This window comes from Grus americana, chromosome 1, assembly GCF_028858705.1.
Source record: "Grus americana isolate bGruAme1 chromosome 1, bGruAme1.mat, whole genome shotgun sequence".
Taxonomy (NCBI): domain Eukaryota; kingdom Metazoa; phylum Chordata; class Aves; order Gruiformes; family Gruidae; genus Grus; species Grus americana.
Window position 1 is genome coordinate 17,341,101 of NC_072852.1, and position 26,293 is coordinate 17,367,393.

Here is a 26,293-nt window from a genome sequence, read left to right on the forward strand (position 1 = left end):
TGAGAAGATGGCTTCTCAGCAATGGCAGAATGAGCTGGGGAGGGATCTCTGTGACACCAAAGAGCCTCTGAGGCCATGGCAAGCAAGCAGCACCATCTGCTCTGCAGCAATGCTGCCTTCAAGTTGGATCCCCTCTAAAGGATGGAGCACATAATATAGAGGGTGCACAGAAAAGTGGGTCTCCTGGTTGCTCTCCATAAGCACATGACACTCTTACCGGTCACACTCGTGGTACTGCCCCTCCCAAAAAAAGGGCTGAGGTTTCACCACAGCTGTAAACCAGTCTCAGTGGGAACTGCCACCAGAGCTGATGCCCTACCTGCTCCTGCCTGCTGGTCCTGATACTAATGGGCATTTCTTCAGCTTCTCCAGAGGTCTGGTGAACCTTCTTCAGGAAGAAGGTTCTGACGGCAAGAGACTGTTCAAGGGAAGGAGACAACTGTGAAAAGCTGATGTGGAATGATGCTAGGCTGAAAACATTGCATGTGTGCTTGGGGAGGTTGGAGCCAACTGATCTGTCAGTAAGGACAAGCATGGATCAGAGAAAATCAGGTTGAAACTGCGGATTTCTCTGAATGCCTTAGACGTTGGTTTCTTTAGCAAAAGCCAGACTACTAAATTTCTCCAAGCAAAGCAAACCCAACAGCCCCGACTACTCCCAAGGCTGAAAAAATCCCAAACCCAAACAGCTAAGCAAACAAAAAAATTATATTTGCATTCTGTGTGAGCAATGAATTTCACAGGGATGAAAATGGCTGAGGGGATAGGTACTGGCCTTCTGGCCGGGGAAAGTGTGGGTGTGAATGAGCATCGTGATAGCACGCACCTGTGGGAGATGATGGTGACAGTAGGCAGAGATAGATGAAGAGGATGTCCTACTGATGAGGAACATGCTTGCAGCCATACACGGTTTATGATTAGCACTTTTAAAATGCTACCTCTGCATTTATATGTATTTGCATGCTTTAATGAATTAAACCCAATGAAATTATCCATCAGAATTGCAATAATCACCCCAACGTGGCACACTCGGATGATGCGGCGAAGCGGCATGCCATTTCCAGCTTTAGCACCAGGAGGCACCAGGACATCACGTTCATCCTCCCAGCCGTGCGCAACTCGTGGTTGGGAGGCGATGACTGTAGGAACAGTAATTAACGCATCCATGATTGTGAAGTTTTCCCCTTATTTTTAGATTTTTGCTGAGCCAGTACGTTAGAAGAATTGTCACGCGGTGGGTTTGCTCAAGGCAGGGACAAAGCCGTGCTGTCATTTCACCACACCGATGAGATTTTTAGAGCCCAACTCCCACCGGGGCTGGGCAGCGATCAGGGTACGAGCCCGGCCAGCGAGAGCCCGGGCAGCGGGGCCAGCACACGCTTTTTATTTAGAGTTCAGGTCCTGCCTGTCCTCCGTCCCCTGCGCTGGGCGTTCTCTTTCACGGTCACTCTTAAACTTCATCTAGCTCTTGAATGGCTGGAGGTAAAAAAGAGATTTTTGTTTTGTTTTGAGAACCAGCACCAGATTCTTACGCTTATTTGGGTGTGTGAGGGGGTCTGATGAACACTAACCTCTGGGTTTGGTTTGCAGAATCTCTAGGATGTTTTTCTTTCCTAAAGTGCCTTGCATTTCACTAAACGTATAGCATCAGCTGGTGAAACTTGAGAACGGGAGAAGTTAGTGGACGACTCATTCAATGCAATTTTACAGCATGTAGAGTCATTTCTTCAGTACAAAAGAGCTTCAAACTCACTCTGATAGTTTTAGAATCCTAGTAACAATGAAATACATGGAGAGATTCCCATTAATCGGACACTACCTAGAGAAATGAAATTTTCCCAAGGGACCGCCCGGCTCTGGACTTTGATAATTCAGCGGCTCCATTCCCATTCAGTAGCACCATCTTTTGAGGATGCTCCCAGGAAAACACCAGCCTTGTAATTACAGCACATCAGTTCCTGTGGGGAAAAGCAACAGGAGACCTACTTCCAGCAAGAGGTTTCATCAAAAGTGACCCGACTGCTCCGTTCTGAATTTCCCCAGCAGTGCTGTGGAGGCTCATGATGGAAATTCCTCTGGTGCTTTGCGTTCCTGCAGGGCTCCTGGGTTTGCATCTCTGGGTTTGCAACAGGCTGGACGTACTCTGCAAGCAGTGTCGGTGGTAGCTGTTACCCAGCAGTTCTGGCTGGCAGATGGGCCATCGGGGTTGTCCTGTCAAACTTCAAGTTGGACTCTTGGCTAAAAGGCCAATTCTTTTTCTTCTTTTGCTCTGAGAAAGCGCCTAGGTAGGAGAGAGGATGCTCAGAGATGTGTAGCATCAACTTGGTGGGAGCCAGCTCTTTTATCCCTCTGTGCATCCAGTTCTCTTCTGATTTTAACAAAATCTGGTCGGAACAGAGACGAAAGGTTCACCCACGTCCTCCGGAGCAGGGACGCTGCCCCAGGTGCTTCTCTCCCTTGGGGCAGGTGCTGTAGAGATTCCCTCTCGCTGTCTCCCAGCCTGCTGCTGTCTCCAGGGCCGAGGAACACCAGCACAGCAGGAAAATCCTGGGCTGTGCCCACCGCTCACTGCAACGCAGGAGGAGAGACTGAGGTGTTAGAACCAGCAATGTAACGTTTCTTCTCTTATTTGAAGGAATTCAGGGAAATTTTCCATCTAAAAAAAAGGCTGAGCAGTAGCACAGATCTCTTTTCGGCAATCCGTACACCTCAAAGGCTGCGTCCCCGGCCCTGCTGCAGCCTCTGCCCGATGGCAAAGCAAACCCAGCCCGTCTGGTGTGGCTTCCTTACGCTGGATGAGGCTTTGTATAAAATTGTAAACATCAAAGAAGGCTGGGATATAAACATAAAAAAGACTGGTATACAGAAGTGAGATAACTAGATATGAGGCGTCTGGTTGATTTAAGATCAGTGCTGGATTAAAGGTAGTTTTTATTTTAATCTGGTTCCTTAAGGTGGGTTTTTCTACTGCTCACACATTTTTTATCTATCGCTCTTCTCTGGGAGTACGTGAAGGACTCTATAGGTTGTGTCACACCAACTGACTGCATGGCAGAGGAAAGCTGTTATCAAATTTACTATACGTAGTAAAACTGTGTGATCAATTTATTGCAAGTTTGAAAGGTTTCAGGCATGGCTTTTAAATTGAGGATCACTTTATGTACTATTAGTACTTATTGCTATTTTAATGCCTATAGAAATGAATCAGAATAGCCTACACTGGCTTTAAATATCAAAGAAGGTGTCTTATGGTATAAGATTTTTACACTGAGCTAGTTTTACACCTCGCTTTTAGGGTGAAGGAGCTAGCACAAGAAAAAACTCTGTGCTCTGATAGTAGCCAGCTGTTGAACCTTCTTAAAGGCACATGGCCACTTCATGGAGCAGAGACTGTCCTCATCTGGTGTGTCTCCTCTGCACTGCGATACAGCACAGTGCTTGAATTACGGAGAGAGCAGGAGACTTCACAACTGAGAGGAGAGGATTTGAGACTGATGACTTTTAAGGTGGCTCCCTGCAAGTTACCTCCTTTCTGAATCCAGAGGCTGAGCATCACCGACAGATCTGGAGGAACATGTAAATACTCTCTAAGCACAAAAGGTTGATCCTGGGAATCAGAGCAGGCAACTCTGCTCGTGTGTTGCTTGCCACAACTGTCTAACCCCTTAACTGCAACGGGCATCAGCCGTAACTCATCCCCGCGGCTCATGCTGCTGTGCTGAGCTCCTGCCATGCAAAGCTGGCCCAGTGGAGGCAAGGCTCCTCTCCAGTTAGAGGGGCAGGTTGAACATGGATGGAGCTTGCAGCAAATCCCAAGGGATGCATGGCATGTATCTGCATCGTCCGTGAGGGCAAGCTAAACCCTCTGTGAGAAACAGGAGTGCTCTGCTGCTGGCCTGCTCCAGCAAGAGGAACCAGCATCAACACAAACCTCTTTGGGGTCACCTCGGTGGCGATGGCACTGGCTCTGCCGCAGAGCACTGCCGCAGGGAAGCCACACATGGGGCAGATTGCTACCTGGTAAGCTGGCGTGTTGCTCGAGCGAGCGAGAAAGAGAATATACAAGCTGCTTTTGGTTTGTGCTTGGCATGACCTAGATGAGATCAGCCAAGAAAGTGTTTTCCCTTGGACAGCCCTGTGGAGAAGAGCCACATGGCAGGCGTGCTTTGGTGGCACGGCAGCTCGGTCCCTTCTGACTGCCCGTTCCCTCCCATTAGTTTGGCCATTTTGTGCCAGTGGAACAAACCCTAGCCCAGAGCCCCTAATACCAACCCTAACCCTAAGCCAGCAGGGTTTTTCCCTGACCCTTTCCCTCCTCAAAACCTGTTCCCTGTGCAGCTGGAAGGGAAGGAGTTAACCGTTCCAGGCTTTCTCATTTGTTATATCCAGAAAATTGAAACATGTAATAAAATGTACCAATTTTTCTCAAAGTCAGCGCATGATTTACTGCTTCACCTGGAAACTTGTTCACTTTGCTGGCTCCCCACTGCAGCTGCTGCTGTTTTGTACTGGGTTCAGTGGGATGTTCCTAACCTGAAGGGACCGCGTGGAACGGATCCAGGTGAAAGGGATATTTATTTCCTTTAAAACTAGGTATTCTTTCCCCTCTTAAAACATGCTGGCCTTTTGGGATCTGCTTTTATACCTAATAAAATTACTGCTGTTAAGTTCTTCTTTTTTTTTTTTTTTTTTTTAATCTGATGATCACGCACTAGAAATGCAGCTGTTTTGATTGAAGAGCACTCTTATCTCTTTGTACCTTCAGGGTGCTCACTCCAGCACAGCTATTTTATTATGGGTGGCTTGCCATGTGCCATAAACACAGGGTTTGGCGTTTTGGTCTTTTTTTTTTTCTTTCTGAGTAATCGTGTCATTGCAGAACCCACCTGTTTGCCTTTCCACTGCAAGCTCTCCAGTCGGCTTTAGCGAGCGCTGGGAGTTTCGCTGCTGCTGCGTGATGTTCCAGCAGCGCCCCTGGGATTGCCTGGGCTGGGACCTGCCTCCTCTCGCCAATGCCAAGGATGATCGGGTCCCTCGTGTGTGGAGCTCGTCTCACCGCTGTATTTTTCTCACCCTTTTTCTCCTGCACAGCTGCACGGCGCCGGCGGGCTCTTGGGCGGGGGGGTGTGCAGCTGCAGGGGCGAGCGCTGGCGTGGGGTCTCCCTGCTGATGCTTTTCTAAGGTCTTTCCTTGTCCCACCAGTCACGTCCATCACTCGCCCACACAGAGGGAACAGTGGCTCTGCAGAAGATGCCGTGGGGCCCGAACGCATCCCAGAGTGGCCCTGGCGCTGCAGGTGACGTTGGTGTGGATGATGACAGATAGCATCTCACCAGGGCTGCCGGGGCATCTCCTTTCTGCAACGCCCCTCTCCTCCCCAGACTTTGGCAGGGCCATCCTCGGCAGCTGAGCGAGCTGTGCGTCTAAGTGTGACATAAGGATATGGACAAACTAAGTTGTCATGCTAGGAAGTGCTATTACAGGCTTTTCGCAGACATACTGGAATCGTCATTTAGACGTTTAAGAACGTTAGACCCATCCCCAAGTATCCAGGGCTGTTGGAGCGGCTGGGCTATGCGATCGCTCAGGTTACTGCAGCCTTGTCGTGCCATGATGCTGCCACTGGTCCACCTCCTCTGGAGTCTTTTTTCTTACAATTTGCTTAGGCCAAATGTCATTGTAAAGATTAGAACAGGAAAAGGGAATGAAACGGAGACTATTTTTTGTTATTATTATTTCTTTTTTTCGGTTGTTGGTAGGCCTACCGCTTGCATTTTATGGGCTGCTTTGGTGTCTTCTCTCTCTCTGCCATTTCCAGGAAGGCTACATTAGACCTCGGAATGGGTTGAAGAAGGGCAAGAAGGAAGGCTGAAAGGTACAGCAGCGTTTCTGCGCAAGGAACAATTACAGAGATCTGAGCTGTTCAGGTGGAAAGAGACAACCCAAGTGCTCTAGGATGGAGCCTGTCTTCCTCCTTGACCTGGAGAAGGTGTCTGAGAAACGATTGCTCACTGCCTCTCGTGGTGCAGGCAGCAAAAAGGTGTCCGTCACAAGGGACGAGAATGAAGCTGAAGACAAGCAAGAACTTTTCCTTGCTGCTTGTGACCGAATCAAGCAACCCACTGCATAGAGTTTCTGTGGGTCCAAAACACAACAGGACATGTTTACTGGAGAAAAAAATGGGCCACTGGAGACAAGCACAACCCCTCCCGCTGGGGAGCCCTGAGCTGCAGCGTGCTGGGGGCCACGGAACCCACTGGGGCCACCTCGCCGTGTAATATGGGGCTGAAAATCCTCTCTTCCTAAACACCTGCTCTTGGCCATTACTGGAAACAGGATCACGGCTGGTCTGTCCCATAACTATCCTCATGTGACAGCTTGAGGCTTATTTATGCTTTTCCACAGTAAAGTGAACTAACACTTGAGAACAAACTCAAGTATTAGTGTTCCACCAAAAAAATGAACTTGTACAATAAAATTTAGAAGAGTTTCCTCTGGGCTAATTGCTTGGGTTTGTTTAATGGCAAGTTTTGGCAGAGCTGTTTGCAAATTGAAGATCCTGTCTTTGATTTTGCCCCTAAACCATGACAGTAACCAGGCTCTGTCTCCCTGACCTCACACCCTCCCAGTTCATTCCCTAATGTTTAGAAACATCTATGGAAAAGCTGGCCCGATAATACCAAGAAATACTTTTATTTCCAGAAAGCTGGCAGACACAGGCAGGTGACTGCTGTGCCTCTTGAGACACGTGAACGAAGACTTGCCCGAGAAGTGTCGAGTGAGCAAGACCACGTCTTGGCCTCAGCTGGCTTGAGGAAGCCAAGAAAGTCCAAAAAAGGTCCTTCTCATTGCAGGCTTTCATGGGCTGGGCTGGCTGCCTCACCCCCTCTAGCTCCTCTCCAAACCTTGTTTTCTAAACCCAGTGCTTTCCTGGCGATCCGCTTTGCTCCGGGTTAGCGGGGGTGTGTTTTTCTTCCACGGATAGTTTCCCAGGTATGAGAAGTGCTGCGGGTTTGTGCATGTGGTGGTACCCTCTGCCAGCACAGGGCACTGCGCTGGCGGCCGATGCTTTACAGCCTCTGCTTCCTCAGCGAGAGCGATGGGTATGCCCCCCCCCGCCCCCGCTTTTTTCTAAACCCTGGGAAATGCCATTCGGACCCTCAGCATCTTTATTGCAACTTAAAATAAACCACCAGAAGAAGAATACATGTTCAAAAAAAAATTTCTTAATTTATTGTAAATTCTCCTTTCATCTGTGCTGCAATTCCAGTGTTCTGCACATTAATAAATATACATTTGTTAAAAAAAAACCAACAAACCTCCAGTGTCTAATCTGCCATAAAGCTTTTAAAAAGTCATAAAAATAGGTTTTAATTTTTTTTGTCATTAATACAACTGACCCTCATTTACTGCAACAATTCTGATCAAAATAAAAACTACCTACATCTCACTGGGACAAAATATACATACACAGATGTAAAAACAACTAGCGTGGGTGATACACAACGCCTGAGCACACAGCCAAGTGCCAGACCCTTAAAACATTCAAAACTTTTTTTCAGTCAGAAAATGTCACACAGTATGTTGCATAATTTTGAAAGGAAAAGCATCCTTCCTCCCGCTCCCCTTCCAAAGGCCTCCTCAATACATTTGAAAATGCATAGGAATATAATGAAACCAAGATTAAAGTATATATTATTTCAATTTTTTTCCTCAACTCCTGCATTTTATTTAGCCTGGTTTTCTGTTTTTTCCCTTTTACACACAGCTACACAAATGAAAGCCAGTATTTTCCCAAAAGGGGTGCTACGGCGAGCGAGGAGTCCCTGAAAGCCTTGGTGGCAGAGAGGTCACAGCCACACCACCGCCGCCCTCCCCATCACGGGGAGCCACCAGCAGAGCGCTGCCCCATGCTGTTGGATGCAAACTTTTTCACATCTTAGTCTTCCTTTTCTTGTAAACACTGCAGGAAGGTGAAGACGGCGGACAGGCCATGCTTAACTTTCCTGTACTCATGAAACCAGCATATTTTGTGGGGAACATGAAACCTTAAGGCTTCCATGTGCTTTTTGAAACACCAAGGTGGCCAGGGCTTTGTCAAAGAGCTGGGCAGCGAAACCTGGACATCCTTAAAGAGTCCTAAATCTGCTTTGATTAGCAATGTGCTGACTCCAGTGGGAAAGAAATTACCAGTAAAATAAAACACTGCACCTGAGGCAGGACTCGCCCCACAGGAGGAGGGCCCACTTCTTGGGACATGCAGAGCGCTGGTTTGTTGCAGAGCCAGACCAAAGTCAAAACCCACCATACAATGACACCACTCGTTTTCTTGTTCTTGGTAAGGGAAATAGTGATTTGACTTCTTCCAGACAAGGACTGTGTTGAAATCTTACCTGAAGATATGACATTTTTAGTCCTTAAGTTCAGTTGCTGAACATTTCAATGCACTTAAGAGGTCAAAACACCAAGAAATGAAAAAAACAATACATTTTTTGTGGGTTTTAGAAGAGGTTACGAAAAAACATACTGTGTCCTTAAAGTGTTCCAAAATCTGTCAACAAAACTTATAATTTATTAGTCATGGATTTCAATGTAATCTTTACTGTATTACTTTGAAAACTGCATTGCATCTTAAGGTGGGCTTCCATGCAAACTCAGTTATTTTATCAAATGCCAAATTCAAGTAAAATTGTGCAATGTTCATATAAAAAATATCAAAACCTCTTTTAGTTGATTTCCTATTATCAAATTAAGATCAGTATAAATGTAAAATATACAAAGGAACTTTTTCTTTAGCAACACCATACAAAATATATAAAAGTATCTACACTTTTTATATATATATAAAGAATTTTTTTTTTTCTTAAGACGATGTGTCCATAGGGGGTTGGATAGAGATGCTGGCAGAGAAACGAAAGGACACTTGTTGGGATATTCCTCCCTAGAGCCCAGCAAGCTGAAAGGTTCACACTGTAGCTGGACAAAACTCCACAAGAGACGTCTCCGGGTGCTTGTCTAAAGGCTGATGGGTTGACATACTGTAGGTCCACTGCGATACTAACATGTTTTTTCCCTTGGTTCTCTCCAGTAGATAAGCAACTCCTGCAGCACGGTCCGCACTGCGAGCAGGTATCCGGCCCTCACAGTGCATCCCTGTGGCCATGTCCATGCGTTTTGGCACGTGCTCATGCCGCCCGGAGCGTAGCACACAGCAGCCTTATCACAAGTGCATCCGGGCACTGTGTCTCCACCGCAAGCGGTCAGGAGCCTGTCGTAGCGTGAAACCATGCGGGAATCACTGCCCACCTCATCCTCCTCACTACACAGCCACTCCGATGATGTCTGAGGCGGGCAGGCAGCGACCCTGCGGCGAGGAGTCCAGAACCGCGCAGCAGCCATCACAGTTTCCTGATGGTTCAAATTGAAGTTTCATTACTGCCTCTGTTAGTGAGAAGAAGTAATCATGCAGACTTAGGGTTAAACAGGCACAGGCAACCCACTCCACCCAAAACCACCTAACCCTTTTTAGTAAGGGTTGTGACGCTACCATGCCTTGCCAACACAACGCTTGCAAGGGGGATGCTGCCCCGGAGGGGAAGACCAGCTGGGAGAAACATTTCCAGGTCATACACAAGAGCTGCACTCTTCAGGGGAAGCTCTACCAAGGGCTTGTATTTGGCTAGCGCTTAGGTGAAGATGCGAGGTTCATACGCAAATCTTACAAGCTGTTAGAAACCTGGTATTTCAGACAGATTCATGCGATTTGCTGTCCAACAGCAGAGGTTTACATTATGCAAGATGTGTGGAGATGGAACACTTGCTTAGTGCAAGTTGGCTAGTTATTCTCCAGTAAAGACTGTATTACCTGGTAGCAGCAAGTAGTTAGTGCTTGTTAAAGACATCTATGTTTCCTAGCTAACCAGGATATGTTTCATCAGCCAGTTCCCAGCAACCCAAAGATGTACTTTTGTAGTGAGCTGGGAATGGTCTGTGCACCCAGACAAGATGGGTGTCTGAAGCATGGTGAGACAATGTCAGAGTTAAAGCCATGTGAGAAATTTTCTCCTGATTATTATATGTGTTAATAAAAAATGAGATTATATGCATAAAATGTTTGCACAGACTTTACATATGGCTGCTGTCCTCGTTCTAAATGCAAGAACTATGACGAGTAATGAGGTTTCTGAGAACACTCTTTGTCTCAGAGCCTGCTCAGCCTTTTGTTAACATTTGATTTAATTTACAATGGCAAACACAGATCACCACGCAGCGGGTGGGAATCACACACCGGGTTAATTTAGGGTCAGCAGCTTGACATGGAACTTTCTCTGTAGCCTTTGGATCTCCTGCCCTAGCAATGGTTTCCCTCTGCCCAGCTGGACACTCACCCCACAGTCCTCACAGCCTAGTTCCTTTCCCCCAAAAAACACTGGACCTCCTCGGGGTCCTCTTCACTGGGGTCTTGCCCCTACTTGCCCTCCTCCATGCTGGTTGCTGGACACACACAACAGCTCTTGCTGGTTTTACTGGACATGCATCAAGAAATGCTGCTCCATGTTTGCCCTCCACTTACCCTCTTTCTTGGGTGCCTGGTACTGGCTACATTAACTGCACCCCGTTAGTGAAAGGTCCCTAATGGCCCCAAACACTCTCCCTGCTACAAAAAGCGGGGACAGGTGAAAAACAGAGGAAAACTCAAATATTCCCATGATGCCAGGGGAGTGAAGGAGAGGGTTTGGGGGCACAGAAGCAGGAGCAGGGGTAGCCCCAAGCAGAGCACCCCCAAGGGCATGCACAGTTCTCAGGACCATGGGTGGGCATTGCTAAGCCATCCAAGATGCCTGCCAGCATGGGGGAGTGGGAAAAGCCCATCCTCGTTCTAGTGATGTCTGCAGCCAAGATGGGCGGGGGAAGGCGATGACCTCAGCAGCTCACCAGGCAGGGAGGGGATAAGTAACTCATGTGGACGTGGGAGCCCTGTTCGCTGTGACCAGGGGGCAGCAAGTCCCACAGCAAGGGGATGGGGCAGAGCTGGGTTGCTCTAGTCCACAGCATGCCAGTAACACGTCAGCTTGCCAATTCAGAGCAGGTGTCTGTCACAGCACCTTGCCCACGATACCTCATTTGGCTTTCTCATCAGTGGAACACCATGATCTGGGGACGTGGTATGGACAAGCAATCAGGATAGTCACTGGTGAAGGACTCTGCTTCAGTCACCAAGTGAAATCCTTCTCAGTGGGAGTTTGAGGCTGGAAAGAGGAAGGAGAGGCCACAGCCACGGGAGGTCTGCCAGGGCATCCTGATGTGGCACTTACTCTGAGTCCGAGGTGTCAGCATGCCCTGTTCCCACGTGGATGTTCATGGCCATGCCGTTGAGCTGGTCTCGAGACTGCTCCCTCCGAGCATTTTTTACTGTCACCCCCGAGTCCGAGGGAGAACGGACCCCATCATTTGTCCCCAGGGAAGTAGTCCTGGATGAGATCGTGGTCTGATTGTAATCCGATAGCTTTTCCCGCAGTCGATTCTTCATATTCTTATCCACCAGTGGTGGAGGGTAGGTGACTTTATTTTTTAAGATGCCTGTTACAGAAAAGAAGGAATGATGAGAATTTTGAAATGTATCAGTAATTTCATTTATCAAGCTGAACATATCCAAGAAGTGACATTTTCTATTTCTTAATTAGACTTCCAGTTTGAAACTTTATTTCAAAACCAAAACGTTAGACTTCAGCAACTGCCTACTAGCTTCCCATGGTGTATCTGGTTACACAGGTTGGAGCCATTTAGAAAGTGCTCTTTCCTGATAAGAGTTACCATATAAACTAATTAATGCTCATTAACCCCCTGGTCTCCCAGTGTGGCTGTGAGGCTGGGTTGACTGTCCTACCTTTCCTCTGCTCCGGCTGCTGGTTATTCTGGTGGGACAGAGGTTTGTTCTCCTTCTGCTGCCCTTCGTTCTCCTTGTCCTGGGGTGCTTCATTGCTGTGGTTCACCTGGTTTTCCCTGTGAAGCTCTACGTTGACCTTGGTCTCAACTTTGAGTTTCTGTTTCCCGCTGGGGTCCTCGCCATCGCTGGCTGTTATGCACTCTGTGGGCCAATAGGGTTTCACATGATTGGGAAGGGTATCAACTGCAATGCAAAAAAACACTAGCTTGAAAAACCCTTTTGATAGGTTTTCTCAGCCACTGCTCATTCAGTCCTGTTCCCTGTGGCTGGGAGGAGTTGTGTTTCAAACCAGAGCAATGCTTCGGATGATCCTTGCTGGACTGCACCGCCTTCGGGGTGCAGCGACACCCACAAAACATGCCTGGTAGGATGGCAGGGTGTCCAAATCCTTCCCAGGGCAAGGTCACTGGCTCCATTACTGAGAGGTGTGAGTCAAGCCTGCTCTCTCAGCTCTCCAGGGCCAGCCAGCTCCCTGGGGATGCTGGTTTCTGAGGGGTGAAGGGCACCCAAGGCACCTCGTGCTGTGTCTGTGCAGAGCAGCAGCATACAGCTGGATGTTTATCAGTCTAAGCTGACTTTAGCTTTAGGACAAAATGAACTGTGCCTAGAAATGCCTTCACCCTGCCACATGGTATTGATACCAATGGCCAATAATCTTCTATTCTTTAGGTCCAGCATCTCCCCAGCCCCACTAAATCCACATGCCTGATTGCATGAGGAGAGGTAGATATTTCTTCCTTTTGCCCTCAAAATAACCAGCTCCTTCTGCCTCTTCCTTCATATGAGACTGTGCAGTCTGTATAGCTAAGGGGACCCACCTGCAAAACCCCCGACTGCTCTCTGCTTGAGTGTCGTAAGTCACAGATTTGCTCAAGCACCCTTTTGTGTGCACTCAGTCACCCCTGTGAACAAACCCTTCAGAGGAAGAAAGGTTTCTAAGCTGGAGACAAAAAGACGTCTGCAAAAGTAAGGCACAGTGGTAGGGATGCTGTCTCCACTGTATGGTAGTCTGGCAAATTTGTCCCATTTACTCTAAAGCTACTTTAAAGAAGGGAATAAGCCCGTTGCTCTCCCCTCACTGGGAGTACCTTTGGGTGTGCTGTGGAGTGGGCCACGTTCATTATTTTTGGAAGCGGACATGTTCCACTTTTTCTCTGGCTCGAGCCCATCTTCCTCACTGTCCGATGAATGGGAAGAGGCGTAAGAGCTGCTGTGTTCATCAAGGGACAATTCGCTGTCAGAGTCTGAATCGTGCTCTACAAATGCAGAAAGGGGAAACGCAGTTATGAGAGCGTGGACAGGAGTTGAACAAATCTATCCGACAAATGCACAAGGAGAAAGAAAAGGCAGGTGTCTGGTTCAGGTCATGCCAGGGATGAGCTTTTACATCTGTAAGTGTACATAGGATTAATTCACAAGAACTGTGGTATCCATCTAAGTAATTATGGGAAGCATAACCGCTCGGCTCAGCTAGGGTGCAGGACTGCTTATGTGCATGGGAGGTGCAGAACAGAACGGGAACACTTTTTGCCCTATTCAATATGCAGAACAGTAACTCCACAGGATCTCAATCAACACAACACACAGGCAAACCAAAGTACCTAGAAATATCAAGAATCTGCAAATGAACTCTTAAAAACTACTACAAGGCAACAAAGTTTAACATCAAGACCCCAGATGAAAGGAAGTCAGGCAAGAGACACTTCTTATTTTCTTGTACGAAACACAGCAGTAAAAGAGGATATTGCCTCAAGGTCTCAAATGTTAAAAGATCTCCAATTAAAAATCAAGAGCAACAGCACATAATTTGTGAGAAAGAAAGGGGACGCCAGGAACTGTCAACAGCTGTGACAGCTGTCAGATTAAAACCGAACCATCACAAGAAGCAGATACATGATATTTCTATTCCAGGATTCCCTAGCAAAGCAACCATTGCATAGCTCGTTATGCCAAGAGCATAATGAGAATCAGACACACCAAGTCAGACCAACTATTCTTATTATAGAAGCCTTTGAAAAAAGTGCTGAGAAGGAAAAGGTGCACAACTGGGTCGAAGCGTTTAGAAAGTATTCTTACCATTGGATTTTGATGGATTCCTGTGAAAAATGGAGGAATCTGCTTCAGTCTGACCAGCCCTTGCTTGACTTGAGGATCCACTGAGCTTATGAGCAGCCTCATCCCTTAGAGAATAAAAACAGGGGACAGCTTTCTTGGTCACTTTACTGTTCTTAACAACAAGGCAGACATGCAGATGAGATTCTTCTGGTCAAACGCAGACAGCTGCAGCAGATGCTAGCCAGTCTGTGCTTGATTGTCAATGTGGTCACTTTCACAGCAAGACATAGGTTATCCTAATGTAGCTGTCTGCCTTTGGCCACATGAATCACACTCTGAAAAAGCCTGAAGTTTATAAGCTAAATCCCACTCCTGAGACATGACTGAATTTTAACAGGCAAACAGCTGAGCCCATATAGTTAACCTAATAGTTATGTTAACCACTCCACTGTTGGAACTCTCTACCAAAGATGCATGCAAAAGAAAATGCATGGAAGAAAATGACAGGCACATAAAACAGAACTGTTAAGACATAAACCAAGTAGCATTTGAAGCAAAACATTTCTGTTTTCCACAGGAGCAATGAAAAGGTAAAGGCAAGCACCTGAAAGCCATGCATCTGCCACCTGATTACCTGAGAATATAAGCAAGGTAGCTATTGTGGCTCTTGGCTGACCTGACGGTGCTTTCTAGGGAGACAGTGGATTCCCCAATAGTTGTGCGATACATATTTGGCTCTTCTATATACGTGTTGTTACAGTTCAGAGATCGCTGAAGGAAAAAAAACAGACACAAAGCAACAGTGAATGATCCTACCAAAACCCCACGTTACCCACAAGTGCATTAAAAGTCTTGAAGGACCCAAGCAGTTTTTGATGCTGAGGAAAGAAATTATTTCCTCTCAAAAGTTTTAATCAAAACAGTAATAAAAACTTTTGAGAGAGGCCATCAATATTCTTTGTACGAGTCACTGAAATCAGACAATTCACTTAACTACAGACAAGCCACCTATAAGTGTATTTAGGTAACTTCTACCAGCAAGAGGATGTTTTTTCCCCAGTGTTCTTCCTTACAGTTAGTAATGTAGCTCTTGTTGCAGTGGAATCATCTGGAAGAGGTTTCTTTCCAGTTAAAGTGTTCTTCAAGTGCTTCCTGACTTCTTTGTTAAATACGCAGTGGAAGAAGAAAATGAACAGCCCCTGGATCGTTTTAGAGAGAGGAAGAATAAATCTAAATGATTCATTACTACCACACTGCAAATACAAACAGGTATTACAGAACAGCCTTTTGAAATAACTCCTAAATTCTAGTTCATAGTCCATGATTTCAATAGCAATAAATATTTTCTGTCTTTGAAATGGCATTGATTGATCTCCCAGGACTCCTTCATCATTTGCTTCCATGTTCAAATGTGCATCAAGGGAATGATAGGTGTCCTTAATACTGTTGGTTAGAGAACTTTAGAAAGCCTTGTCAAACGTGGAGAGATATTGGGGGCAGAGAGGTCCCAGCTTTTGCTGCATACGTTCCTTGGTTCAGCAATACCTCCTGGTGAGAAAATCACTGAAATCCTCAGGGCTGGGCAGTTGTTGGCTGCCAGGAACACACATTAACAGCTTTTGCTGGGGTCAGAGGGCACATACGTGTGTGCCTTCAGATGTATTTGCTCTGAGGGAATTCATGCAGCTGCCAAACTGTTATCAATTTTGGTTGGAGATATAGTATATAGAAGCCAATCACTCATGAAGTTGCAGCTGTACCAACATCACAAGATGCCTGCATTTCATGATTTCAGCCAAAGCAATTGACTTAGAGAAACTTTAAACTTCAAGCTCACTTTCTAAACATTCAATCAAATGCGATCTTAGCTGGTATTAGCACTTTGGGATTATTCATTAATAAAATTCACATAAATGTCTCTTTAAAAATACAAGTTCAAAGAAGGCAATGACGTGAAACGCCACATACCACTGTGCCTCTCTGGGCAAGTTTGGAGAATTCCAGCTGCTGACCTTCCTCCCTCTCATCAGGTTTATATTTAATTTAATTTTATTTTAGGCTTGTGGAAGCCTGGTTTTATAGCCTGAGTAGGTGTATTTATTTTAGAGCACACCAGTTGCAGTAGCAAAATAACCTTGCTCCAGGCTGGCCTATCTGGTGTGCTTCCAGGGCATGGACAGTCATCTCCAGAGGAGACCCATCAGACTTCTTTTTCTCTTTGGCTGCAATTTGTGGCTGTTGTGCTGCAGCTGACAAGAGTGGCCTGCTAACAGTAGCTGGTTTATTACCGCAGGCACTTGCCATGACAGTTACTGCCATCCTTGGTCACAATCAAGTTGTGACCAACATGAAGCTTCATGACTAGTTCTGTGCCAGGTCTCCTACAAATAACTATGTTCTGCATCTTTAATCACTAAGTGTGCACACTAGGACAGGCAACCCAGTAAATCCCTAATGCAATGAGTTGTATTTGAAAATCATTATTTGGCTCACTTCCTTAAACAGTAACTTGTGAAAGCCTTGAACTTGAAGCCATCCACTCTCGGTAAAATAAAAGCCTCTTATTTGCTGTAGCAACAGAACAACTGTTAACAATGAGCAGGCAGAAGACAGTAGCAAAGCTTTTTGTCCCTAGAAAGACAGAGGCATAATTGCCTTCTGTTATTTATATGTCACAGGTTACAATAGTAGAGCACTTATCTTTAGAATGACTAAAAGTGAGAGATGCAATTACTCAAAGTTATGGTTTTGGTTGAAAGAACCCTCTCTTTTCTGAGAGAGCAAAAATTGTACTTGACATCTCTGTTGTTCTTAAGTCAGCTCATGCTTAGCAGGTTTTTGGAGGTCTGGGTGCAGCAGTGTGCTCACCAAGGTCTGCCACGGACAAGACACCATTCAACTTACCTGCAGGCAGCTGAAAATGGCAAAGAGATAGTGAAACGTCATGACGTCACTGTTCACTGCCATCAGCCCCAGCAGCCACGTGGCACTGATGAGCAGCAAGAGCAGGAACGCCGTTCGCAGCACAGAGCTGTAAAGCAAACACAGATGGGCATTTGCAGCGCGACAGGATACAAGAGAACAGCCCAACTTCTCTGCCCGGGCGGTGCCACGTGCCCAGTGATTCGCCAACTGGAAAGGACCTTTGGGAAAACCAGGGCAGTGTTCACCAGCTCCCAGCTCCCAACTGTCTCACTGCAGTACTCAGTGACTTAGCATGTTCAGGTAAAAAAAAAAAGGTGTTTTCTTTTCAAGCTCATTTCCAAGGTTTTCTTCAAACTAGGCTGCTTGCCAAGCCCATGCTGTTCAGCCTTGTTGACTCTGAGAAAGAGACCTGGGCGGTAAATGGCCACGTCCGTCCCATTTCTGTTTGTTGAGTTCACTCTCACATTCCTTCTCAACATTACAGCCCAAAGTTTTGGATCGAGGGCACTCAGGGGAATATTTGTTTGATTAAAAACACTATTTCCATAGACGCTTTCAAAAGATGGTCACAATTCTAGTGGCAAAAGTTTTGTATTATGAGTATAATAGCTGCCATTAAGTAGCAATTATATCCCATTTGTTTAGGGAGATTTAAAAAAGAAACTTAAAAAAAATACCTAACAGCCAGGGCTGAATAAATAGCTAGAAGAAGCTTTTTGAAATCTCATACAGCTACCTATTTGAAAAAAAAAAAAACAACAGGGGCTGTCTTGCCACTAGCTAATCACGTTTCAGTTCACAGGTAAATTCTGAGCTTTGGGCAAAATAGAAGTTAATGGGAACAGGCTGCCACAGCAGCTCGGGAAGTCGGCAGGTTGCAGCTTGCGAGGCTTTCTGCTCGTCCCACGGGAAGCAGAATGGGGGGAGGCTGGCCCTCAGCATGGGAACCTCAACAGGTCTCTGCCATGACATGGCCAGTCACCCAGGCATTTGTGAGGGGAGACCTTGCTGAGCCATGGGTGAGCATAGGGAGAGCCAGAACTATGTCTACCAGGGCATGGCACAGGTGGAGGTGAAGTGACAGTGTAGGAGGGAGTATGATGACAGATCTGGAAGGACTGTAATGATACCACCTGGAGACCAGACCTTTCCCTCTCCTCTCCCTTCTCCTGCCTACACTTGGTGGTAGTGCAGAGCACCATGGTGGAGCTTTTACAGAGCCTCCAAGGGAACCCCAGGAGGAGGTGCTGGTGAAGCAGCTCCAATCGCCTCTACCAATGCTGACTGTCTCCTCCAAATATGTTATTTATTTCCCACCCCAACACTTGCTTTTAGGCAATTCTGTCCCTTTATTATTCCTGGCCAGAATTTTTTCTACAGGTTTCTGAACCCAAACTTACATAACTCCAGTTTTTTCAAATGAACGTTGCCTTCGTCTGCATGATGCTTTCATTGCCAGTATAAAGATGACAGTGTTTATCTGAAAGGGAAATTGAAATAACAGCATGGATTCATTCTATAAAGTTGTTAGGGGTCAGTTTTCAATGACAATGCAATTTTTATCCTAAAATGATTTGTAGTGCCAAGAATACTTTTCCTTCAATTTACATGTCTCAAAGTTCCACGATTCATCTCCTTTCAAGCCACCATAGTCAAGAACACCCTGGGAATTTATCTGTATCAAACTCAGTAAGACGGCCCCATGCAAAGAGGCTTGAGTGAAACATAGAAACTCAGGAATGGCTGTCCTTGTCCAGCCCAGAGTCCACTCAGCCCAGCATCTTGTTTCAGCTGGGCAAAAGCAAAATATAGTAACAGAGCAAGCATATAGCAATAACTCCACTGAACACTCCTCCAGCCTCCACTGATTTCCAGAGCTGGGATGTACTAGGTGGGGTAGTGTGTTTGTATTTAACCATTCATCGTGAATATCGATGCTGGGAATTTATCCAGTTACTTTCTGAAACCATGCAGAGCTTTACCACCGCCATTGTCTTGTTTCTGTGAGTTTCTAACTTAACTCCCTGTGGAGTGATGATGTAGCTCGTCCTGTTTGTTCTGAATCTGCCACTTCCTACTACTAATTGTGTTGGAAAAGGCACTGAATGCTTGGCTCCATGGTCATATTCCCCAGGCCACCATGCTATTGCAAGCTTCTCCCTATCCCCTTCTCTGCAGCTTTCTCTTCTCTAGGCTGAAGGTTCCTAGTCCACTCAGCTGCTCCTCCAGCGAGGGCTGTCCCACGTCTTTGATGACTCATGACCCCAATTTACACCACTTCCAGGTCTACTTCATACTTTTTGAGATGAGGAGACCAGATTTGGTATTAAAAGATACAGTCACACCACGGATATGTATCTTCTGGTGCTCTGTTACTGAGGGATGTTTTAAGGGAGAAGTTAAACACCAGCCAATTCTTTTAAATTCCTGAAATTGGAATTATTTAATATTACTTTAGGACTTCTGGATGAAGGGACTTGTTATGGCTCATTTCGTTGATTTGTTTTATAAGCCCACTGACCAACACTTCAAACATGGAACAAAGCAAATGGGAAAAAATAAGTAGGTTTCTGGTCATACAGCCATTGCTCTACAAGTGATCTTTGCACTGGCAAGCGGCGCTCTGATTTCCAGGAGCTTAGCTCATGTCTCATCTGCTTAAGCAAAAGACGCAAACTCGAGTATATCAGCTTCAAATGTAAAGAATACATTCGCTTCACATTATGACTACAGGTTGACAAAACGTAAAAGAAAAAGTGGCAGTAAGGAAGAGACAGCTCAGGATGCCAACTCCACCATACTTACAACTACAACAATTACGATGGGCCCAGCAAAACTCCAGATTAGGGTGTCATGAACAGACAACCAGCAGAAATCAGGGTTCCCATAGCCTTGTGGATCCAGACCAACAGCAAGCCCTGGGTCACAAAATGGATAGAAAATACATCAGAAAGGTGCTGCTGAGATCTTCTACATAACCAGGCGCATTTTCAAATCACTATCTGACAAACAAAATGATAACGGCAAATTGTGTTCAATAGGACAGTCTGGGCAGTCGAAATCAAGGTAAATACTGAAATTAAACTTTTGTCAATCAAAATCTTTACCATGGTCACTCCATATCAAATGATACTATGAGTTTTGCCTACCAGAACAACATTCAGCTGCATAAAACCAACAATAAATGCAGGTCTCAAATTAATTTTGTTTCAGCACAGTTTTATAGTCATACTCACACAGTATGATGAAGCCTTGAGGGTGAGTGACACGTTGAGGAATTTCAATAAGCCTATGCAGCAGAATGACATGAATCATAACTGAGGAGATGTCTATACTACAAAAAAAGTGCATTCTTAACTGCTGTGAGCTTGCTGTCACTAAAATAAAACCAGAACCTGGGAACTCATGGGAGTTAACTGCTTGAGCTCAGGTGGGATTCATTTTGAGCTGCCATCCCAGGTACCTCACCTTGCTTTCAGCGCTGTTTGAAATGGAGTTTGCTAATGCCCCCAAGGCAATTGAGTTAAGAACACACCTTTTATTGTTTTAGTTTTCAAAGCCTGGATTATTCCAAGAGAGTCTCTGAGTAAAGCCTCCACCTGCTGATTTACTGTGCCGTCTGATTTGGTGACCTACACCTCGCCCATATGGCGACGGACTGGGATTGCTGCCTTTGACCTGCAAAATACTGCAGAGGTCTTCCTTCTTCGAGCCACAGAAATTGATCCCTACAAGGCCTATGGCCAATGACATATGGTAAATGGCTGCGGCATGTCGTCTGCACGTCGGGAGCACCTATTGCGTTGAGCGTATGTCCTGACTCAAGCAGGCAGCCAAAGTTGATGGCAGTGCTGTTCTCCGCAAGGAGAATTCATGTGCATTAATAACAATCTTTTTTTTTTTAAATTGAAGCCCATGTGCTTTGATGAAAAGACATCGAAAAAGGGAGAGGTAGCTGCGTTTCACTCTCACTGCTTAAAGCTGGCCCACAGCCAATATTCGCATCTGGTACAAGCCTACGGTCTATGAAAATTAAACTGGCTATTTGGCAAAGCAGTGGATATTGGATCTGCTTTCTCTGAAGTGTGGAATGAGATAGGACCGGTCTCCCTCCCTGCTCCCATTGGCCCTTTGACCACCCCTTTCAGCAGTTACCATCCAGAAAGAATTAGCCATAAATGATTAAGGGACCATAAAGTATTTTATACAGACGTAATTCTATAGACACAGCCTGTTTCCCAGGACTTGATTTTCCCATTAGTGGAACTTAAACTACATTTTGACCAAACATCTGGCTCTAAAAGTAACTGGCAGACAGCAACATTTTTTCACTCTCAAAATCCTACCCTAAAGTTCTCCATTAAACAAATGGGGCAAATTGCAGTCTTCAGGTACGCAGTTCAAATATGTCAACAATATGTGAAATAATGCTTTACCCAAAGGCAGAATTAAGCCAATTCAATGTAATATAGAGAATCATTTTGGCGCATCAATTAAATGCTGCAGCCTGGTCGACCTAAGCACATTAAGCATGTGGGCTGCATGATAGCTCACTGATGTTGGCAGAAACCAGGGCTGGTCCTATGGCTGAGCTGAGTGTCCTGTGGGGATCAGCATCCCTCCCGGGAGCGTGTCAAGAGCACGCCATGGGGAGGTGCTGCCGGAGGGGCGCGTTTTGAACCTTCTGAGCTCCTGTGGGCTCAGCAGCTGCGTGTGACTCAGGCAACTGCAGGTCAGTCTCACCTCTCTCCTGACTCATTGCCTCACTTACTATTCACAGAAAATAGCAGATTTGGAAAGTGCCATTTCTGGGGGATATTGGGTTTAGGGCTATGTCAGAACCTGTTTTAACATAAGCACTGCAGTCTCCATGGCAAAGCAGTTGCAGCACACATATGCCAACTGGTTAGCATGTCACCACGAAAACATGCAGAACTGGAGGGGTCTTGCTGGGTGCCAAATCCAGCCCTTTGCTCCTGAGGCAAGTAAGTCATAAAATCCCTCTCCTAGATGGATCAAACTGCATTTTAAAATGAGCAAGCCTAAAGCAAATTTAAAATGTTCCAGTATCGCTCCCCGTGGAGGAATATTCCAGATCCACACTCTTTTGATGGCTGTAAATCTTCTCCTAACTTCCATCCTACTTTCATTCATGGCAATTTGCTCTTCTGTGCTGTGATTAAATGTGGTTCTTCCCTGCTGGAGTGTTTCCTAGATAAACGTTTTGCTAAGTTTTTTCCCCCCCACTAAAGGTGAAGGTTCCCTTCTGCAAGTAGCCTGGTCCCATCACAGATGCCTTAGGACCACTAAGTCTCAGCTTGAAATGAATGTCACTTTGAGCATGGAAAATAGAAGAAAGAAATAAACAAACCAGAGTAAAGTCGCTGCTACTGTAAGTTCATTTTTTTTTAATGATAGCTATGATAAAGATGAAATGGGCTAGATATTTATCTTTCAAACAAAACAAAAAAGTCCTTTGGATGTCCAAGACTAAAATCCCTTCCCGTATCTAGACTTTTCCACTATTAAGAAACAACCTTCTCTCATAAAGCAATTTAAAAGAAATTACACGTAAGATCATGTTATGAAGTTGGAATCTTTTTTACTGTTTAGATATTAAAATTTAAAATTTATAAAAGAAGGTTATTTAAAATAGGTACAGTAACAAAGTTTTCCAGGGGCAAGAAATCCCACATTGTGCTATTTATGATGAAATAATTTTCTTTTCAGATGATTTCTAAACCTGGAAGGGCAAACTAAAGGCTTAGTTTTTGTTATCCTTCGCTTCACAAAATCCTCTGACTTGCTGAGTAATAAGGATCTGACTTTTCATTTCAATGAACTGCAAATACAGTAGATTACAACCTGGAACTGTAACTCATAGTTTTAAAAGTGCAAAATAGTTCCGTATCACAGACAACAATATCTAAGTAGAAAAATGTAAAAATGGTGTACTTGTAATATTTAGATTGCACAATACTGCTGTTGAGAAGGTCTGAATTAATTTAAAATTCAGGAGAGAAACTAAACAGGAAACAGAAAATCCTTCTGACAAAATTCTTCTAGAGAGTTGTCTTCTGAAATGCATTTTTTTTACTGCTGTTTAATGATACTTCTTTTCTACCAGAAATTATGCTGCCAACTATCTGATGGCACTTAAACATTCCTAAATATATTGCAGTAGTCCTCTATGTAGTGATAAAAGTTACACAGGTCTGAAATGTTTTAGAAGTTCAAGGATGATTTCTATTTAAAATGCCAGAGATATGTCTAGAGTGGCAGAGCCTTCTAGGCTATACCTTCCACTATGTTCTGGATAAACTGATAGAAGCAGAAATTATTTATGCAGAAGGTGACAAGGAAAAAAACTTACCAGCTCTCCAGAATGAAAGCTAACCTGTACTAATCTACATTATGTTTCTGTATTACACTTTGTTAAGTCACACAGAAAAAATCCCCATGTATTTTTTAAATTCTAACTTGTTCCACAGTGTTTTTCCAAGTGTATATGAGTGATAGCTATTTGTTTGATCTGAGAGACATTTAAACCTCTGTCATTGCTATGTTGCTATCTGTAAAAATAAAAATAATTGGATAAAAGTTAACTGTCTGCCTATGATCTGATTTCCCATATGGCAACAGATACATGCTGAAATAGTTGAACCAAAAAACCCCACTCCAACTGTTCTGCGAAGCGCACTTCCCGAGGAGCTGTCTGCCTGAATTAACGTAGCACCATGTGCTTAGGGTAGCACTGGAAATGTCTGATTGCAAAAATAGGCCTGGTGAGGACGGAGATGGATGTGCTCCTGTAGATCACCCTGGAACAGTTTAAAAGATTACTGCCTCCAGCTTTTCATTACTTTAACTGAAAGTTATTGCCTTTGTATCTGAAATGAAGTAAAAGGCTGCTTGAGTATTCCCAGCTTGTTTTTATGCCAAGTAAAATAGAACTGCTGAAGTCCCCTTCAGGGACCATTTACTGATAGTCAAGGGTAGGCAACAGGAACGTCCAGTGAAGGGCAGCAAAGCCCTGTGGGCAGCGTCGCTGCTGAAGCCACTGCAGCCACCTCCCTGAGAGACCAACCATGTTTCCATATCCCCAGGTGCAGCACAGGGAAGGAAAAGTTCTGAAGGCTGCAGGCAAAATTGTTAAAAATACTGTTATTCCCAAGCAATGTTATCAAGTCCTGTTTTAATCTAGGTGCAGTTACATTTATGTTATTGTAAAACCCGCAGTATCACTTCAACTGGGGCAACAGACATTTGGTACACAGATCTGCCAAATTCAGGCTGACTTCTGCTAGACATGATTTGGTGTTGCCCTCCTTCAGGAAAACCCTGAAGTGACAGCAGTAGTTGAGTGTACCCACAGCTGTCTTGTGGGATAACCTTCCTGAATCTGGCCAGTGAAGATGGCAGGGAAGGGAAACGAAGCTGTTTTGGGGTGGTTGAGGGTACCTGTTATGATGGCAGGAATGCCCCAGCCAACGACGTAGTAGAACCGCATGTGCCCAAAGTTGATGTTCCTCACTTCAGTCAGCATCCGGTAGATGTGAAGTTGCTCCACGAACATCCATGCAAAGGTGCTCATGTAGAAATAATGCAGGAGGATGGCAATCACGGTACACACAAACTGCAGAAGGGAAAGGTCAGGGAAATTAGAGTTGCTCTTCTGAATCACAACCTAGTGAGTCACCAGCTCCCCCATGCAGCTAAAGGCAAGTGTAATAAAAAGGTTTTGGCAGAACAAATATACTGCCATTAATTAAGTTTTTAGAGTTTCAGAAAAGCTGTTTGTATTATGAAAACTTTTTTTTTTTTTTTTAAACTATGTGGCCTGTTCTGAGTCTGGTTCAGCTTTACCCTCTCAACCCAACATGCTTTTGGTCACTGCCCTTGCCCTCCCTCTTCTGTGGTTAATTTCTCTGTGCTTATTTGCTGCACAGGTGAGGATTTTGGCTATTCTGACCAAATTCCTTCTGCTCGCAGGAGGGCCAGGGCTGGCAGAGCTCCTGACTCTTTCTCCTGGTGCGGAGCAGGAGGTGGGGATGCTCCTATGGAGGCTGCAGACCCTCTGCTCTGCCTTGTGTGTGAGTCTTGCCTGCACAACGCCACTACACTGAATTCAGACACAGTGTGTTTAACTGCATCAGCTAAACCAGTCTCACCACAAAGCCAACTGCTCCTGAGAACGGCCACCTTCAGCCCTGCACTGACGCAGTGTCTCCCATTTCCACATCAAGGGCCATCCTATAGGCTTTTCTGCTACTTCATTCTTTCTAGAGAGAGAGAGATCACTCTTCACGGAAGTGTGCTATCTTGGTACAGTTTTGTTTTGTCTGAAAGTAGACCATGTCTTGTGCCTGACATTAGTAGATAAAAAAGTACAAAGAAACTCTCCTTGTGTTTGGCAGAGGTGGAGGAGAGGTGCAAGACAGATCTTAGGCCTTCAGTTTAGGACCAGTCCCTGAGAAAGTCCTTCTTGCTCTGAAAACTTCACTTCTGGGGACAGAAATCCACAAAGCTTCAGCCGAAGAAAAGTAAACGTGCTGAACATGAACAAGAGATGATCTGTAGATCTTAACCAAAGAAATTCAGCCTTTCTTTGAGGTAGGTTCACTGATGAACCCTGCAGACCTTGCACATCTATACTTCAAGAAGTCATGGAGGATGCCTGGCTGTTATCACTGGACTAAAATGATGCATCCAGAAGTAGATCACCACCTACTCTGCAGATCAATCTTTTACCTAATGTCAAAATCAGAGTATTTGACTACAATGTGGGACAGTGACTTCTAGGCTCTACCTGGCTTGAGCAGGGGGTTAATCCCCTTCTCGTCCACTGCAGAAAACCACCCTAACCACCAGGCTGTAGGACATTCTGGATCCAGAAATGGTCGGCTCTACCTTCCTCTTGAGGCTGTGCCACTTGCAGTCAGGCACAGAAGTCATGAGGACAAACAGAAAGTGGGTTAGTGGTGGCCAGGTAGTTCACATCTTTGGCTAAGAACAAGGCGATGTGGAGCTTCTAGTCCCAGGTTTGGATTTGGTTTTCATCCTATGACAGCAGCACAAAGTGGACTACTCAGCTCTGCCAGGTTGAGAGCAGCAAAAATGAAGGACCTGCTGAAACCAAAGAGGCTGGGTCCTTAGTGTGACTAGGAGTAACAGCTATAGTGCGCAAGCTGGTAGTTGAAGTCATCTTTGTGACCAAATGGCCACCTTGAAACCTCTGACCTTCACAGCCATGCATTTCAGTAATATCTGCTAACCAGCTTTCTCTCCCAACTTAACAGTTTGATGGGTGAAAACAGGAATGACCACAAGTATCCGACACCTGAATTGAAATCTCGCAACTAATCT

At 45.3% G+C, this 26,293-nt stretch overlaps 1 protein-coding gene across 8 annotated transcripts in view; it reads right to left on the reverse strand.

The window, feature by feature from the left end:
- Positions 1-7,241: 7,241 nt before the first annotated feature.
- Positions 7,242-26,293, reverse strand: part of CELSR1 (cadherin EGF LAG seven-pass G-type receptor 1) — a 179,629-nt gene continuing 160,577 nt past the window's right edge. For 2 of the 8 annotated variants that reach the window (XM_054847505.1, XM_054847497.1), the window contains exons 25-35: positions 24,389-24,563; positions 19,733-19,845; positions 18,328-18,407; positions 16,907-17,033; positions 15,076-15,201; positions 14,637-14,773; positions 14,024-14,127; positions 13,036-13,203; positions 11,888-12,130; positions 11,316-11,580; positions 7,242-9,441 (exon numbers count right to left, since the gene is read on the reverse strand). In XM_054847505.1, coding sequence (XP_054703480.1) covers positions 9,417-9,441; positions 11,316-11,580; positions 11,888-12,130; positions 13,036-13,203; positions 14,024-14,127; positions 14,637-14,773; positions 15,076-15,201; positions 16,907-17,033; positions 18,328-18,407; positions 19,733-19,845; positions 24,389-24,563 — 1,563 coding nt within the window. In that variant the 3' untranslated portion in view covers positions 7,242-9,416. Of the gene's footprint in view, positions 9,442-11,311; positions 11,581-11,887; positions 12,131-13,035; positions 13,204-14,023; positions 14,128-14,636; positions 14,774-15,075; positions 15,202-16,906; positions 17,034-18,327; positions 18,408-19,732; positions 19,846-23,157; positions 24,065-24,388; positions 24,564-26,293 lie in introns of those variants that run through there. The other 6 variants (XM_054847552.1, XM_054847525.1, XM_054847534.1 and 3 more) reach the window with 6 other exon arrangements.